This window comes from Periophthalmus magnuspinnatus, chromosome 24, assembly GCF_009829125.3.
Source record: "Periophthalmus magnuspinnatus isolate fPerMag1 chromosome 24, fPerMag1.2.pri, whole genome shotgun sequence".
Lineage (NCBI taxonomy): Eukaryota > Metazoa > Chordata > Actinopteri > Gobiiformes > Gobiidae > Periophthalmus > Periophthalmus magnuspinnatus.
Genome location: NC_047149.1, coordinates 25,249,586 through 25,267,298, shown reverse-complemented (window position 1 = coordinate 25,267,298; position 17,713 = coordinate 25,249,586). Strand labels below are relative to the sequence as shown.

Below are 17,713 nucleotides of genomic sequence, written 5' to 3'. Positions count from 1 at the left end.
CCATCCGGACTGCGCCAAAACCAGGTCCAGCCGGTACCGTCCGCCCGAGTCAAGTCTGAGCCAAAACTCCGAACATCCGGGGCTTAGAGACAAAAGACAGGAGACAAAAGACAGGAGACAGAGACGCCTGGTCCCACAGAACTGTCCTCTGGAGCTGTCCTGCTGCTCCGTGACTGAACCCCCTCCTCCTCTCACTCCAGATGCCCTCCCCCTGTCCTCCCTCGTGCGCTCGTGCCCTCCCCCCTCTGAGGTGTCCAGCTGCTCCTCGCGTCACAGCAACAAAACTTTATCCCCGCGGCTCCTTCCTCAGTCTGTGTCAAACTCTGAGCAGAGTCACAGGTCACAGTGTCTCAGGACTCGACCCGGAGGCGAGGGGGCTGTGCGGCTCAGGGCTGTGCGGCTCAGGGCTGTGCGGCTCAGGGCTGTGCGGCTCAGGGCTGTGCGGCTCAGGGCTGTGCGGCTCAGGGCTGTGCGGCTCAGGGCTGTGCGGCTCCGGAGGGAACAGTGGACCCGGGAGAGTGAAAATACTTGAAACTCTGAAAACCTGAGGGAAAAAAGCGCGGGACAAGGCGCGCTCCCGACACCTGAGGCTCCGTCTGACACACGCACTGTGCGCGTGAGGAGAAGAGTCCAGAACCAGGACGATCTGGACACGAGGGACTAAAGGAACATGAACCAGGATCTTTTCTTCACGCGTCTGTGGCCTTATCTGGACTTTTATCTGGACATTTGCATTTATCTGAACATATATATTTGGACACATTTGGACACATTTGGACACTTGTGGACACTTGTGGACACTTGTGGACACTTGTGGACACTTGTGGACACTTGTGGACACTTGTATCTGTGACACTTCTGGACACAGTAAAACCCGCGCGCTCAGGTTCAAGTCTCAGGTGAAAAAAACCAAAGAGCAGAGTCAGAGTTTTGTCCCATTCACCTGGATTTTATTGAACACATACTATAAAACAGTATTAAAGGAGCCAGATAACAACTTTATTCATATAAGTCGAACGGTACAATATAAATACAAAAACACACACAGAATGTCGACGAGCTACCGTTAAAACCGAGAAAAGAGGAGGAAACCAAAACTGTGACGAAGCTCTGCAAAAATAATCCGCTTTTTTTTTTTTTTTGACGAACTGGAGTCACACAACGAAACGTCCGACTATAGTGCAAAAAGCCTCTAAAACAAACCTGAACTACACAGTATATAGTCTATCTAATATATATCATATTTATATAGCTTCATATAAATAACCCCTTAATTTTGGCATTTATCGTTCGTAAAATAATGTAAAGGTCCTAACAGACACGAGTGGCACGTTGTAAAGCGATGGGAGGATTAAAAGCACTTAACCTCTGCACTAGATGTGTGCGCGCTGCAGACGGGCGACCGGCCGTCTATGGACCGCGGGCCGCTTGTAGACCGCGGGCCTGGTATTTACACAAAACCTTTAGGACGCACAGAGACGCACTGCAAAGATAAAATACTGACATTTAACAACTTGAATTCAGAATTTTTATTTGTAAGTCACGTTTTAATTTTGAGTCGAGCCGATTTGTTTGATTTATTTTGAAAAGTAGATCAGAATATTCTCAAACTCGTGGGGTTTAGTAGAATAAACCAATTTGATAAAAAAAAATATGAATAATATAGATTTTTTTATGAAAATATCTGCAGCTGGAGTGTAAATGTTGCACCGTGACTTAAAGTGGAGGAACATTTTAATTATTCTATCAGCAACAAATGAAACTAAATCAAAAATCCAACCCCCAGAAGCTCAAATCTCCTCAAATCAAGATTCTGAATTCAAATCATGTACAAGTGATTTTTGCAGCGTGAACAGCAGAAATCTCACAATCAGCCCATAAAAAGAGCGAGTGTGTGTGTGTGTGTGTGGGTGTGTGTGTGTGTGTGTGTGTGGGGGGTCTCATGTGCAGGATCGCTCCGCAGTAACACTTTCTAGAAGCTGTCGTCTTGTGTGTGTGTGTGTATGTGTTCGTGCCTGTGTGCGTCTGTTGTCTCTCGTTACGTGTGTGTGTGCATGTGTCTTCTCTCGTTTTGTGTGTGTGCGTGCGTCTCTCGTCTCTCATTAGGTGTGTGTACGTGTGCGTCTGTCATCTCTCGTTAAGTGTGTGTGTGTCGTCTCTCGTTGTGTGTGTGTCTGTCGTCTCTCGTTGTGGGTGTGTGTCTGTCGTCTCTCGTTGTGTGTGTGTGCGTGCGTGTATCGTCTCTCGTTGTGGGTGTGTGTCTGTCGTCTCTCGTTGTGGGTGTGTGTCTGTCGTCTCTCGTTGTGTGTGCGTCTGTCGTCTCTCGTTGTGTGTGCGTCTGTCGTCTCTTGTTATGTGTGTGTGTGCGTTAGGTGTGTGTATGTGTGCGTCTGTCGTCTCTCGTTGTGTGTGTGTGGGTGTGAGTGAGTAACATGGAACGAAACAAGGGTCAAAGTTCATGTGACTGAGGTGTTTGTGAAAACGACTCGACTGAATCCAGGAGGTTTTTTTACGCTGCAAAAACAAAAAACGCCTCCATCAGCTCAAACTCACTCAGATTTAGATTTATAATTTAAAAACCCTGTACGACATTTTCCCACGTTTTTGGGTTAAATTGATCAGTACAGACGTTTGTGTGAGCGGATTTTATCCCTTATAAACTCATCAGGGAGAGTAATGAGGACGGTCTGAATACATAAAGTGAGTGAGGAATAATTTAGGACGACTGCAAACTGTTTAAAATGAACCACTTCTGTTTTTCATGTTTTTAAGACGGTAAAAATCTGTTCCAGCGCGTTTAGGGTCATATTTTTTCACTTGGATCATTTAAATTCATAGTTTTAATAATGGCTAAACACCAAAGGGAAACTGGAAACAAATCTGTGTCTTTTTCGAGCCAAAATATCCGGAAAATTGTCAGAAAATATTGAACTAATGTTGAAGTACAGGGCGTCCATCGAGTGTCTTTACGATGACCGGATTTTCATTTTTGCAGCGTAAAAGTGAAACTGATTTTGTCTCGATTAAATTAACTTGAAATGCAGAGCTAAAACTGACATCTCAAGAGTGGTGTTTTAGTCTTTTTGTTTTGCTAAACCTTTACAAAGTGTCGTACTGAACTTAACGCTCTACACGTCGTTGCATAGTGTGGCTATAGGGACGAAACGAACGTTATTTTAAATCAAAGAATCGAACTAAACTGCCCTCGGTAACGTAACGATACCGATACCGAAGGCCTACCTCCCTTTAATCCTTTACAACGTCGACAGAAACGGGACAAAAAAGCTGCTACTTCAGTGGTTTCTCCTTCGCCGAGGTCTACATTCGAACACGTACAGTTTTACAGTGCGCTGACGGCGGCCATATTTGGGACCTAAACGACGGGAAAAAGTGCTCGTGGGACGGGACGGAGCGTACAGTGTTTTCAACTAGACTTCAGTGCTGACAGAGTATATCGACGTCGTCTCCATGGCGTTCGTGGTCGTTCAGAAGAGCGCTCGGGTTTGGCGGCGGAATGTTACACCGGGAAAACAAATCGATACCGAGACGTTTTAAAAATGACCTGAAATCTGAGAATTTTAACTGAAGTGAACGTGAAAAGTTAGAAAGTGATTTGTGATTTGTTTCAACCATAGACTGTGTAAAGAAGTGGACTAAGGCTAGCAGTTAGCAGCTAGCCGGGATGCGTATTTGGAATTACGTCCGCAAGTGTCATAGCAACCGAAGAGCCAATCAGGAGCGAGGCTGTTGAAGGTAACGCCCCTTCCCGACCGCACCACTGGTTTAGCAGGGAGCAGGCGCTTAGCAACGCTGTCAATCAAACCTGTTGCTAACGCTAACAGGAGCGACGTCGAGGAAAGACGGCGCCGGATTTGTCTTTTTTTAATGTTCAGATCTCGATTTACAGACACAATAGTGAAATAAAAACAAAAAATAACCTCAAAATAACAAAAAAAAAAGAAACAAAAAAAACCACTTCAAAATATCAAAAAATAAATAACTAAAATGAAACCTCAAAAAAAAATTAAAAATTAAAAAAAAAAAATCTAAAAATAAAACTAAAAATAAAAAAAAAAGAAAAAGAAAAAAAGAACCATGTAGAGGGTTAATACGAACATTTAAGACCAAAATGACGAGAGTCGATGGAGCAGGAAGTGCGCACATGATCACTTCCTGTTTGGAACGCGGCGGTGGCGGCTAGCAGGTTAGCTACGTCCATTTATATAAACAGTCTATGGTTTCAAAATGAGGCTTATTAATGAATGTAGAAAGTAATAACTATGTAAATTCAACATATTCTGAAATCATGTTTGAGTAAATGTGACTTCCCAATAGAATCAGACTGTTTTAAACTTAAAAATAATGATAAAATATATTACTGTATTTTCCGGAGTATAAGTTGCACCAGCCAAAAAATGTATAATAATGAAGGAAAAAAGATATTTAAAAATCCCACATATTTCACATATAAATCACATCTGAGTAAAAGTCGAACCGCGGACAAAATATGAAAAAAACTGACTTATACTTCGGAAAATACGGTAATTTATTTGAGTTTAAGGGGAGACGCTACAGGCAAAACTTTTTATTTTTTTTTTCAATTTTTTGGTCAGTTTGGTCTCATAGCAACAGGCTTTAATGTGGAAACGACAGAATGTTTCTCTCTGCAGTGAAATATGTTTAAAAATAATCCACCTGCCCGTTAAAGTCGCACCTACACACACCAAACTTTACAATCTGGGACTTTACAACATTTTGACAAAACATAAAGACGTTTTTTTTTTAATATCTAAATTTAAGTCTGATTTATTCAACTTTTAATTACAAAAAATGAGTCAAAAGTTAAATTTTAAGGCTAATTTTCATTCAGATCACTAGACTTTTTGTGTCTAAGATGAACAACAAAAAGAAGCGAGACATTAAAACCCGCTCTTTTCACGTTTCTGTTTTAAATGCCCCATAAATGATCCATTTTGTCTGTTTTTTCCACATAAAACGCCCTATTTTTAAATGAAAACTTTACACGATGAAAAACTTGTGACACATTTGTTTCTTACATTTATGCGACTAAACCACAGCAGGATTTTCAAATTGATATCTGTACGTTTAATTTTTTTTTCCTATTCACCTGCAGCGTCTCGACTTAAAAGAAAACTCAACTTTTTAAACTGTGTGAGGACAAAATGAAATGAATGTTTTGACCTGAAGCGAAAACGTCTTAAAACCAGTTAATGCCATGAAACGACTTAAAAAAACGACATTTAACACATTAGAACAAACCGAAACAGACATTTTGAAGTCATTTTAACTCCGTCTGGATGTGGAGTTGAGGAGGTGGTGCAGAGGAGGACCGGGGTGGAGGATGCAGAGGAAGCACGGGTGGAGGTGGTGGGCGCCTCAGTCCGAACAAGAATCGTACACGGCAAAAAAAACAAAACGTCTTTCCACATGAGCTAAAAAATCACCTGAACTCAGCGTCTCATTTTGAAGTTTGCAGTCGACTTACAGTTAAACTTATTTCAATGTATTTTTGACTTTTTAAAAATTATATATATATATTTTCTTCCAATTTTCAGATTTTAAGATGTGACATGTGCCTGATGAAATGTATGAAATTAAAAAGTCGACTCAATATGTAAAAAATAAATACATAAATAAATAGAATAAACGTATAAAAAGTGAATGATGAGTTTTGTTTTTAAGTCGTGATTAAAAGAAGATCTAAAATCGTCTTTGGATCGAGTTTAAAAAATGTGTTTTAGATTAAAAAATATAATAAAAATATAACATGAAATAAGAAAAAATTGATTTAAATGTGTCAGAAATACTTCGAAATAAGTTAAAAAAACAAAAAAAACAAAACTACAAACTTCAGTCTAAACTTTTCAAAACGTTAAATAAACTTCGTGTGATTTTTGCTCATGTAGACGTTGTTTTTTGCGGTGTATGTTTGGAGGCCGGCGTTTCGTTTGTTGCTTTAGAGTGCGCTGTTGCTGTTGCTGTTGTTGTTGTTGTTGTTTGTTTGTTTGTGGTTGCCGTGGCGTCAGGCGCTCACACCACTGTGGCAGGTCTGCGCTCCATCTCCTCCTCCAGCTTCACCATCTGCTGCATGTCCCTGGCCTGTCCAAAAGAAAACACCGCAGTCCAGTCAAAACTCCTCACCGCGGGGGCGACCATTACACCTGGCAACGCACATTTTCACAGTTTAAACCCAAAAACTCAAACCTGAACTAAAGCTGCACTGTGTAACTTTTCTGTTTGGCTCGTTTCCATGGAGATGTGTGACGGTTTTGACTCGTTTTACTCGACCAATTTGAACCGTTTACTTCAATAAATCTTATATTAAATGAACATAAACATGAATTGAATGAAAGCTTCACTATGTAACTTTCCTGGCAGGCTTGTTTCCATGGAGATGTGTATTGGTTTGCCTGGAATGTTCCGCAGTATAGCATTAAACTTTTCACGCGTTGGAACGAGCTGTAATTCAAGAAATGACAAAGGGAAAACCTCATAAAAACAGACACCCTCTCCGCAGATCTGACCTGTATCGCGGCCTAGTGGCGTCTCCGTGAAGATGGATAAGAATATACCAGACGAAGCATTAACATCTCCATGGAAACAAGCGGGTGAGGCGGTGGAACCTTCACCGGGAAAGTTACATGATGCAAATTTAACATGTCGCAGTCCAAGTGAGTGGTGTAGTGAGATGGGGAAGAAGGGGGGAGGAGAGGAGGAGTAGAGGGGGAGGAGAGGAGGGGAGGAGCAGAGGATGCGGAGGAGTGGAGGGGAAGGAGGTAAGGGGTGAGGAGGGAGAGAGGGAGAGGAGGGGGAGGAGATCTGCTTCTGTAGTGAGTCTCTGAGTCACTGTGATTTATGAGTCAAGCTGTTGCTGTCAGTGTGCAACTCCCCCCCTCTACCTCCATCCCTTCATCCCTCTATCCCTCCTCCCTCCATCCCTCCTCCCTCCATCCCTCCTCCCTCCATCCCTCCTGCGTGGAAACAGGAGAGAGGGATTTCACCGAGCGCATCACACTCTCAGGACGACTGGAGCCGAGTGTTTGAGGCAAGAAACAAACGACAAGAACAGTTTGGAAAAAAGAAAAAGAAAATGTGAAATGAGAAGATGGAAGAGAGAGGGAAAGAGGGAAAGAGAGAAAGAGATAGAAAGAGGGAGAGAGGGAGGGGGGAAGAGGGAGAGAGAGAGAAAACAAGAGGGAGAGAATGAGAGCGAGAGGAGAGAGGGTGAGAGAAAGCGGGAAAGAGAACGATAGGGAAAGAGAGAGGAAGAGAGATTGACAGTGAGGAGAGAGAGAAAGAGGGTGAAAGAGAGAGAGAGGATGAGACAGGGAGAGACAGAGGAGAAAGAGATAGAGAGTGAGAAAGAGAGAGGGAGCATGAGGGAGAGGGGAGAGAAGAGTGTGGGAGAGAGAAAGTTTTGAAGGAAAAATAACTAAAAATGAGAAGATGGTAGAGACAGAGAGAGAGAATGAGAGAAAGAGCGAGAGGGAGAGTAAGTGATGAAAGAATGAGGGAGAAAGAGGGAGAGAGGAGAAAGGAGAGAGGAAAGTGAGAAAGAGAGAGTGCAAGAAAGAAAGACAGATCAAAAGAGAAAAAGGGAGAAGAGAGAGAAAGAGGAAGTGAGTGAGTGAGAAAGGAAAGACCCCAAGAAAGAGAGAGGAAGAAAGAGCGAGAGAGAAGGAAAGAGAGAGACAAAATCATGCACTGCAAAAACTGTGTAAGTCGATGAGAAAAAATGACTTGAATTTTAATATTTTTAAATTAAAACCGACTCAAATTTCCACCTTAAACGACTGAAGGTGAAATGATTGAAGCGACGTCATAAAAACATTTAATCTTTCCTCAAATTTGTCGCTGAATCTTGACATTTTTACACATTTGTCGATCCTCATTGTGTTTATAAGTTACGTTTTTAATAAGAGAAACTTCAGAAAGATCAGAGCATTTTCTAAAAACTCAAATATTTAAAATTTCAAGTCGTTTTTTTTCACATCTGGACTTGTTTTTTTTTGCAGCGGCGAGTGACATGGATCCTACCTGGGACCTGTTTGTTTGCATGATGTGATTTCAAAAGCTGGAAAAGGCAAATCATAACAACACAAATTAGGCACAAAAAAACACAAACGCACAAAAACACAAACGCACAAAAAACATAAACGCACAAAAACACAAACGCACAAAAAACACAAACGCACAAACGAAACACAAGATGAAACTGTTTGAAGCCTGAATGAAGCTGATGCAGTTTCACACACACTGCATTAGACACGGCTCATGTCTTTATGCGTGTATGAAGTACAAGTACACGGGGAAAGGTACTCACGTAAAAGTAAAAGTATCACAAATGTACTGAACTAACAGTGTTTAAATTTTACTTTATTAAATAGAGTGATATAGATTTTTAAAAATATATAGATTAATAGTAACAATACGAACCAATTTATTAATTTGTCGTATGAATTTTGTGTTTTTATTTTTGTTTGTTCAAAGACGAAGGTTGAACTGGAAATGCTGTGACGCTAACGTGAGGCACTGCTCTGTCTGAAGCTCTGTTAGACTGTAACCTGAGCTTTGTTTTAAGAGACAGAGAGGAGAGAGAGAAAGAGGGAAAGACAGAGTGTGAGAGAATGAGAGCGAGAGGAGAGAGAGAAAGAAGGAAAGATAGAGCGGGAAAGAGAGAGCACAAGAGAGGGAGAGAGAATGAGAGGGAGAGCGTAAGAGAGAAAGAGGGTTAAAGAGAGAGAAAGAAAGAGAGTGAAAGCGGAAGAGAGAATGAGAGAGAGGAGAGAGACAGAGTGAGAGAGAAAAGGAAAGACAGAGAGAGAGTGTGAGATAGGGAGACAGAATGAGAGAGAGGAGAGAGAATGAAGGTTAAAGAGAGAGGGAAAGAGAGAGTGAAAGAGGAAGAGAGAATGAGAGAGAGGAGAGTGACAGAGTGAGAGAGAAAAGGAAAGACAGAGAGAGAGTGCGAGATAGGGAGACAGAATGAGAGAGAGGAGAGAGAATGAAGGTTAAAGAGAGAGGGAAAGAGAAAGAGTGAAAGAGGAAGAGAGAATGTGTGAGAGGAAAGAGAGTGAGAGAGAAACAGGAGAGAGAGAGAATTTTGTGCATTTATTTTTGTTTGCTCAAAGCCGAAGCTTGAACTGGAAATGCTGTGATGCTAACGTGAGGCACTGCTCTGTCTGAAGCCGTTAGACTGTACCCTGAGCTTTGTTTTAGCACAATCCAGACATAAAGATCTGACCTCGCTGGAGCTACAACGGTTGAGCTGATTTGTGCTGTTAAACCAGTCGCTCTAAAATAACACGACAGTCACAACAAAACTAGCATTAGCATTAGCATTAGCCAACAGTTTTTCAGTTAGCCTCATCTTTTTGTTGTAAAATCAAACTCCTAAACAGTGAATGATGAAAACCTGCTGTTTACATCCATTTTGTATTTTTTCTTGAGTTCTTAAAGCTTTTTTTTAGTGTGTATTGTGTCTCCATGGTAACTGCTGAACATTTTGCCATAGATATACATGTAGAACACCCCAAAGCATCAATATTGGCACTGCGTTTTATATACGTAGTACACATAAGTATATATATATATTTCTCTTATATTTGTACAATAATAAATGTTAATAAATGACGTAATTGGGCCTGATCTTGATGACATCACAGATTACGGTCAGATCAAAGCCGTGTGATTGGCTGATACCTGCTCATTAAACTTCTCCAGTTTGTCCAACTGCTCCCTCTGGTTCTTCTCCAGTTGTTCCATCTCCTTCTGGTGCTTCATCGCCAACTGCAAGGATAAAAACAAAGCCGTAACCGTTAGCAACTGCCATAAAACAATAACAGATAAAAAAACAAACGTGTTATTTTAGACTCTGTGGATCGTACCCTCTTTCGTTCATCCAGAAACTTCTTGGTGTTGCTGCTGTTTAGTTCTCTGACTCGCCTAGACAAAAAGAATTGATACGTAATTTTAATATTTCAAATGCAAAAAAAGGACATCCCATATTTTATTTATTTATATTAATTTCTGTTTATAATAAGTATCAAAATTATCTGAATCGCTGGTTTTTACAGCAGAGTAATACAAAGAGCACGAAAAGTGACATAATAAGATCAACGCATTTGACCCAGTTTCTAAGTTATTATCACAGACTGTGTAAAGAAATAGACTGAGTGACGTCGAGGCTAAAGCAGGTATAGCGACGGTTTTTGGAGCAAGTATCATACCAACGAAAGAGCCAATCCAGAGCGAGGCTGTTGAAGGTAACGCTGTCAATCAAACCTGTTGCTAACGCTAACAGGAGCGACCTCAGGGAAAGAAGGCGCCTGATTCGTCTGTTTTTAATGTTCATATCTTGATTTACAGACACAATAGTGAAATAAAAACCCCAGGATCATGTAGAGGGTTAATACGAACATTTAAGACCAAAATGAGTCTGACATCAGCAGGTACAGAGAGAGGACACAGAAAAAAACAAAAAACAAAAAAACAAACACTCAAAATATAAAAATAAAATAAATAAATAAATAAATAAAACCACTCAAAATAACTAAAAAGACAAACAAATAAACCTCAAAAATAACAAAAAATAAAATAAACAGAAAAACTCTCAAATTTTTATTTTTTTTTTAAATAACAAAAATAAAACCTAAAAAAAGAAAGAAAAACAACTCAAAATAATTAAACAAAAAAAACTCAAAATAAGCCAAAAAAAATAAAATAAACTAAAAACAAAAAAACCCCATTAAAATACCCAAAAAATAAATAAAATAAAATAAAACCTAAAAAAAAAACCAACAACCCAAAAACCTCAAAATAACTAAAAAACAAAAAACCCAGGATCATGTAGAGCGGGTTAATACCACACACTTTTTACATAGAAAGTCGACGGAGCTGACAGTGCGACCATGATCACTTCTTATTTAGAGCGCGGCGGCTAACGGGTTAGCCATGTCCATTTATATTTATACAGACTGTGGTCACTGTTTCTTTTATAATTTACACCATTGTCTCTGGGACAGGATAAGGATGAATAATATTACAATTGAAATAAAGAAGAATAATGCCAGTTGTGTTCTGTTTTATGCAGCAGCAGTGGCTCAGTTGGTAGAGCGTTTGCCCACTGATCCAAATGCTGCCGTTTTTAATCTCGCTCTCAACATAAACATCATTGATCAAGTGGCCAGATCCACAGATGAATACTGTCGTTGTGTCCTTGGGCAAAACACTCACCCCCCCCCCCAGTGTCTGTGTGTGTGTGAATGTGTGAGTGGCTCCTGGATGTAAAGCGCTTTGAGAGACTTGAAGGTGAAGAGCGCTACATAAAAACATGAGCGTTTCCCATTTAGCGTGTGTTTTAACCACAATTACACTTTACGTTATCACGCTCTTTCAACTACTTTCAATGTTTTTATCAATTTAAATTAATTAAACACAAGCAGCGATCCATTTTTCCTCCACATCTTCATGAATCCCACAGTGTCACCTCACCTTTCCCTCTCCGCTTTGTTTTTGATGGTCTTGTCTTGGCTGATGGCTTTGCTGTTCTCCATGGACATCTTGGCTTGATTGGCGCGCATTTCTTTACTTTGCCTAAAAAAAACAAAAAACAAAAACACAACATGGACCAACATCTAGTCACAAACTACTGGTACAACTGGTCTTCAGGGCACGGAGGAAGAAGAAGAACCACATTTTTAAAGATGACAGGAGGAACGAGGGACGAACAAACCCTTTGGCACATCACTAACATTCAAATTTTACGCTTCAGGCTCCAGCGGAAATTAAAAAGCTTCATCAGACGACGAAACAAGGCAGAGCGAACCACCGACACATCACCAAACGACTCCCAAAACGTAACACATCATCTACAACCGGGTCCTCACCAGGTCAAAATGAATATGTATTTTTGTGCCGAGGGCCAAACTTCCTAATGTTTTCCATGTAAAAATCTGTCTGCGAGGATGTTTATAATGAAATCATCTTTAATTATTGTTATTTTTTAGAATGATACACTGCCATGGGCTCTTTTTATCTGCCAGAGAGAAACAAAACAGATACTTAATACAGATCTCAGGACCCTGATCGAGAAGATGTGTGTGTTTGACTGTCCGTGTGTGTGTTTGCCCGTCCGTGTGTGTGTGTGTGTGTGTGTTTGCACGTGGCCTGTGCTCTGACCGTTCGTGTATGAGTTTGAGCTGGAGCGTCTGCTGTTCTTGGACTGAGGTGAGGAGCTTCTTGAGATGGTCACACTGCTGCGTGACGTGGTTGTCCTTCATCTCCTGCTCCTCGCTGCTGTGGCTGCTGATCAGCTCTGACCACTCTTTAGTGTGCTGCGCCGTGATGTCTTTGACCTGAGGATCAACAAAACCAGACTTTGACCTGAGGATCAACAAAACCAGACTTTGACCTGAGGATCAACAAAACCAGACTTTGACCGGTGAGAATATACGACACACTGTTTATTCACTTGCAAATGTACAATGTTTGTTCTTCAGTCACAAAACCAGGGATCCAGGGTGAGGAGGAGGAGGAGGATGAACAGGAGGAGGAGGATGAAGAGGAGGAGAAGGAGGAGGAGGAGGAGAAGGAGAAGGAGGAGGAGGATGAAGAGGAGGAGGGATGGACTTTACCTTGGCTTTGTGTTCAGTGGCGAGTGTTTGAATCTTGTCCTCCGTTTCCTTCTTCAGATCTTGGCAGTTGTTTTCTCTGCGATTTAGGCAAAGGCATCATTTTTAAAAAAACTATTAGACTTTTTTATTTTGAATTAATATTTTTTATGTTATTATTGAAATGACATTAAAATACTAAGGAAACAGAATTGAGTACATCTGATATATGGGATTTTTTACTCAAGCTAACGTCTCGTGACGTCACATACCAAAGTTTAATAAAAAAAAAAAAATTCTATTAATTCTATGACCCTGTATAACAGAGCGTCTAACAGGGATTTTAAAATAAGTTAATTTTCTTAATCATCTTTCAAAAAATCTAAATGTTGCGTAATACTACTACTAATAATATGAATATGTTTTATTAACTTCACCAAAGTATTTGAATTACGTATTTTCCGAACCATAATTCACTTTTTTTCACAGTTTGGTCGGGGGTGCGACTTATACTCAGATGATATTTATATGTGAAATATGTTTTTTCTTCATTATTATGCTTTTTTTTAGCTGGTGTGACTTATACTCTGGAAAATACTCAAAAAACATAAGTTTGAGTAATTCAGGGAATTTCAGTTTCACTCTTCAGACTCCAACACCTGTGTAACGTAATAAAGTAAATGTAGTAAAGTACAGCACTTAAGTAGAAGTTTTAGGCATCTGTCCTTTACAAAAGTACATTTTACAGTGGATACTTTTACTTTTACTTCACTACATTTGAGAGCAGTATCTGTACTTTCTACTCCACTACATTTTTGAACAGGACTGAAAAGTAAAAGTATTTTCATTATAGTTTGAGACCTGCTGAAAAGACTGAGGGTTTATTTTTAACAAACAAAAATATATCTGCTTTTAAACAAATTCAGCTCAAATCTTTATCAAAATCACTACATTTGAAGCTTTATAAGACTCAAAATCTGTGAAATACTTTTACTTTTTACTCTTTAAGTACATTTTTAAACAGGTAGATTTTTCATATGATACTTTGACTTTTCCTCGAGTATTTCTTTGCTCCGGTATCTGTACTTTTACTGAACAGAATTGTGTACTTCTTCCACAGTCGACTATGTGAATGTCAGGTTCAAAAATGTCACAAATTGATTTTCCGACAATAAAAACTTCCCATTCTCATTTGTACAGAACGAAAACATAAAAAACAGGCCCACCCTCGTTTCTTGATGGCTTTTTCGAGGAGTTTTTCCAGAGTGATTTTCTCCTTGTCGTGCAGAGACACCATTTTGTCGGCCTGTGTGCAGTGAGCCTTCTGCATCGTGTTCTGGTCCTGCTCAACAAACACACGGAGGATAAACAAACTACATAAATAAACTCTGGGATCATATAAGCTCCGTGTTTTCTCTCACCTTTAAATGTTTCTTCTTCAAAGCGCTGAGTTCTTTCTGCTGCTTTTTTAATAACTTAAGGTACGACTGGGAAAATACAAGAAGGAAATGAATGAGTTTTGAGTAAATTATAGTCATTAAAAGTCCTATATTACACAAAAGTGACTCTAAAAATAAACAAAATGAAACTCACCTTCATTTGTTTTAAGTCATCGATGCTGACGTGAGGCACAAGTCCCGAATCTGCAGAAGAAACTTTATTAAAAATGTTCTAAATGTTTATGTGTTTACAAATAAAAGTGTGAATTCAACCAGGACGACTGAACTTCACGCCCACTGCTCTCGGCCAATCAGATCGTGTTATTTTTGTGTTATTTTATCAGCTCTAAAACTGTTCATATAAACACACTCTCTTTCCTTCATCAGGGCCACGGCGAAGGAGAACGGAATGTTTGGTTTGGATCTCGCTCGGACGACGGGAATCACACAGAATCTTTTAAAATAATATGTGACAATCTATTTATTTAAAAACTAACTCCAAAAAAACAAGATCAACTGTGAAACATGAAAAAAGCAGGACTGAACCGGGACTAAACCGGGACTAAACCGGGACTAAACCAGGGACTAAACCAGGACTAAACCAGGGACTAAACCAGGACTAAACCGGGACTAAACCAGGACTAAACCAGGGACTAAACCAGGGCTAAACCAGGACTAAACCAGGGACTAAACCAGGACTAAACCAGGACTAAACCAGGGCTAAACCAGGACTAAACCAGGGCTAAACCAGGACTACACCAGGGACTAAACCAGGGCTAAACCAAGACTAAACCGGGACTAAACCAGGGACTAAACCGGGACTAAACCAGGACTAAATCAGGACTAAATCAGGACTAAACCAGGGCTAAACCAGGACTAAACCAGGGACTAAACCAGGGCTAAACCAGGACTAAACCGGGACTAAACTGGGACTAAATTGGGACTAAACCAGGGACTAAACCGGGACTATACTGGGGCTAAACCAAGACTAAACCAGGACTAAACCGGGACTAAACCAGGGACTAAACCGGGACTAAACCGGGGACTAAATCAGGACTAAACCAGGACTAAACCAGGACTAAACCAGGACTAAACTGGGACTAAACCAGGGACTAAACTGGGACTAAACCAGGAATAACCAGGACTAATCAAGGACTAAACCAAGATTAAAGCAGGACTAAGGCAAGAGTAAATCGGGACGGAACCAGTACTAAATGAGGACTAAACAAGGACTAAACTGGGACCAAATCAGGCAGGCTGTGTCAGGACTAACTCTCATCCATTTGTAGACACAGTTAAATCTGTTGGGCCAGAGCAAACTCAAAATAAAGGGACAGAGGGAGGTCGTCCAGGCGAAGGAAAAGAACAACAACGAGAGCAGGAAGCTGAAACCCGTGAATAGATTTTTTTAACCTTCTTGTACTTTAATTCAATCATTCTTATGTAGGTGTATATTTACATCTTCATTTTTGTTCTATACGCTCGTTTTTTGACATGTTTTATTCCACTCCTGCTCTGGTATTTCGCCGATGCAGCTGAAATGTAAAATGAAACCTTAAAGTGTCGTACCTTTCTTGGTTTCCGCGTTGTTGTTCTGTGCAGAGTTGGACGTCTGGCCCATGTCTGAACTGGCCTGTGGAGTCACACTGGCCTTCACCGTGTCTCCTTTACCTTTTCCCTTCTTGTCGTTCTTTGAGCTGCCACTAGGGACATCGGCGATATCGTTCTACAAACACAGGTCAAATGAGTTAATATTTTACAGTTTATAGCGTCTGAATGTTAATATAGTGAGAAAATACACTGGAAATAAAACATATGAACAGTCAGTTTTATTTAGTTTTATTTATTTTACCGGATTTATTTCATGATTAGGTTTGGACGCTCAAACTCAACTCAAATCTGTATCAAAATCACTACATTTGAAGCTTTATAAGACTCAAAATCAACGTAAAATCACTCCAAGTACATTTTTAAACAAGTACTTTAATACGTTTATTTAAGTAGATTTTTCATGTGATACTTTTACTTTTACTTGAGTATTTTCTCGCTCCGGTATCTGTACTTTTACTTAAGCAACAAAACGGAGTACTTCTTCCACCACTGATTTCAGTCATTTTGAATTTCTTTTCCTACAATTCGATCATTTTGAATAATATCGTGATTAATATTGTCAGATCGAAATAAATCAGGTGTAAAGTCATGATTTTTTTTCAGTGTATATAAATAAATCTGTGAGTCTTGCACCGTGTCGATTCCCAGCGCCTTCATCTGGTCGGCTCTCTTCTCCGCTATGGTCAAGAACTTCTTTGGGTCTGACAAAGCGTCCACAATTTCTACAGAAAAAGAAAAAAAAAAGTATATAATATTACATAAATACAGGTTAGACTTAAAGGCGCAGTACCTGATTTTTGTGTTAAAAACAAAAAAAACAGAACCAGCTCAGTTTAAATGTCTTATCTTACACAAAACCGACTCTTGTAGCTTTAAATCATGTTCTAATACTGTTTTGTTTCATTCACACATGTCTGAGTAACTATTTTGAGCTTTGGAGATGTAGACAGACTAATAATAAACGCTCTGTTCCACCTTGTGATGTCATGAAGTGGTAGTTTTCAGTTAACGGCTCCTTTTACCTTTAGTTTAGCAGAGATTCGCAGTTGGCGTTCACACATGTTTAACGCACAAACAAACCTGCAGATTTAGGCTGAGTCCTTCTCTCAAACTGAAAAACGCTCTGTTCCACCTTGTGATGTCATCATGTGGTGATACAGGAAGTGCTCCGCTGTGTTTTTAAACTCCACACACCTTCATTTATAGAATCGTTTGGATCATTTCAGCTTCTGGAGTTGTGACACTCTACTGAACTAAATGTAAAAGGAGCTGTTAACTTGAAAACTACCACTTCATGACAAGCTCTAAATGCTCTGTTCCACTTTGTGATGTCATCATGTGGTAAAACAGGAAGTGCTTAAATGACCTATATTGCGCAAAATGGACTCTCATGTTCTAATGTTGTTACTGTGTCAAAAACAGACCTGGAGTTGTGTTTTGTTTCATTCACACATGTTTGAGTCACACTTTATTATTAGTCTGTTACATCTCCAAAGCTCAAAACGCTCTGTTCCACCTTGTGATGTCATCAAGTGGTAGTTTTTCAATTTAACATCTCCTTTTACCTTCAGTTCAGTAAAAATTGGCAACTCCAGAAGCTGAAATGATCCAAATGATTCTAGTGAAGGTGTGTGGAGTTTAAAAACACAGTGGAGCACTTCCTGTATCGCCACATGATGACATCACAAGGTGGAACAAACAAAGAGAACACAGTTTGCAGTCGTCCAAAGTTATTCCTCACTTACCTTATTCGCTCTGAACATCCTAATTATTCACCGTGATGAGTTTATAAGCACTTTTCACCACTTTTAGAGACCTGCGTCATCTAACAGTAACAACAACTAACATGCTAATCACGCACTTCTTGATTCTCTGACCTCCATCCAAATAAAAGCAGACTTTGTTATTTTGACCTCAAGAGCTGCTTATACAATAAATCTGTATAATACATGGAAATAAATCAGATACAGGGCCTTGAAGGATAAAAAAAACGCACAAAACTAGCTGCCAAATCTCCAAAGCGCACACATT

General features: G+C 39.9%; 1 protein-coding gene across 1 annotated transcript in view; it reads right to left on the bottom strand.

The window, feature by feature from the left end:
• Positions 1-5,947: 5,947 nt before the first annotated feature.
• The window catches only part of LOC117392996 (1-phosphatidylinositol 4,5-bisphosphate phosphodiesterase beta-4-like), a 136,432-nt gene continuing 124,666 nt past the window's right edge, over positions 5,948-17,713 (bottom strand). The window contains exons 29-40 of the mRNA XM_033991166.2: positions 16,316-16,404; positions 15,641-15,797; positions 14,226-14,275; positions 14,054-14,119; positions 13,859-13,974; positions 12,657-12,732; positions 12,202-12,377; positions 11,515-11,616; positions 9,909-9,966; positions 9,724-9,810; positions 8,059-8,095; positions 5,948-6,120 (exon numbers count right to left, since the gene is read on the bottom strand). Of these exons, the coding sequence (XP_033847057.1) occupies positions 6,044-6,120; positions 8,059-8,095; positions 9,724-9,810; positions 9,909-9,966; positions 11,515-11,616; positions 12,202-12,377; positions 12,657-12,732; positions 13,859-13,974; positions 14,054-14,119; positions 14,226-14,275; positions 15,641-15,797; positions 16,316-16,404 (1,091 nt within the window). The 3' untranslated portion in view covers positions 5,948-6,043. The remainder of the gene's footprint in view (positions 6,121-8,058; positions 8,096-9,723; positions 9,811-9,908; positions 9,967-11,514; positions 11,617-12,201; positions 12,378-12,656; positions 12,733-13,858; positions 13,975-14,053; positions 14,120-14,225; positions 14,276-15,640; positions 15,798-16,315; positions 16,405-17,713) is intronic.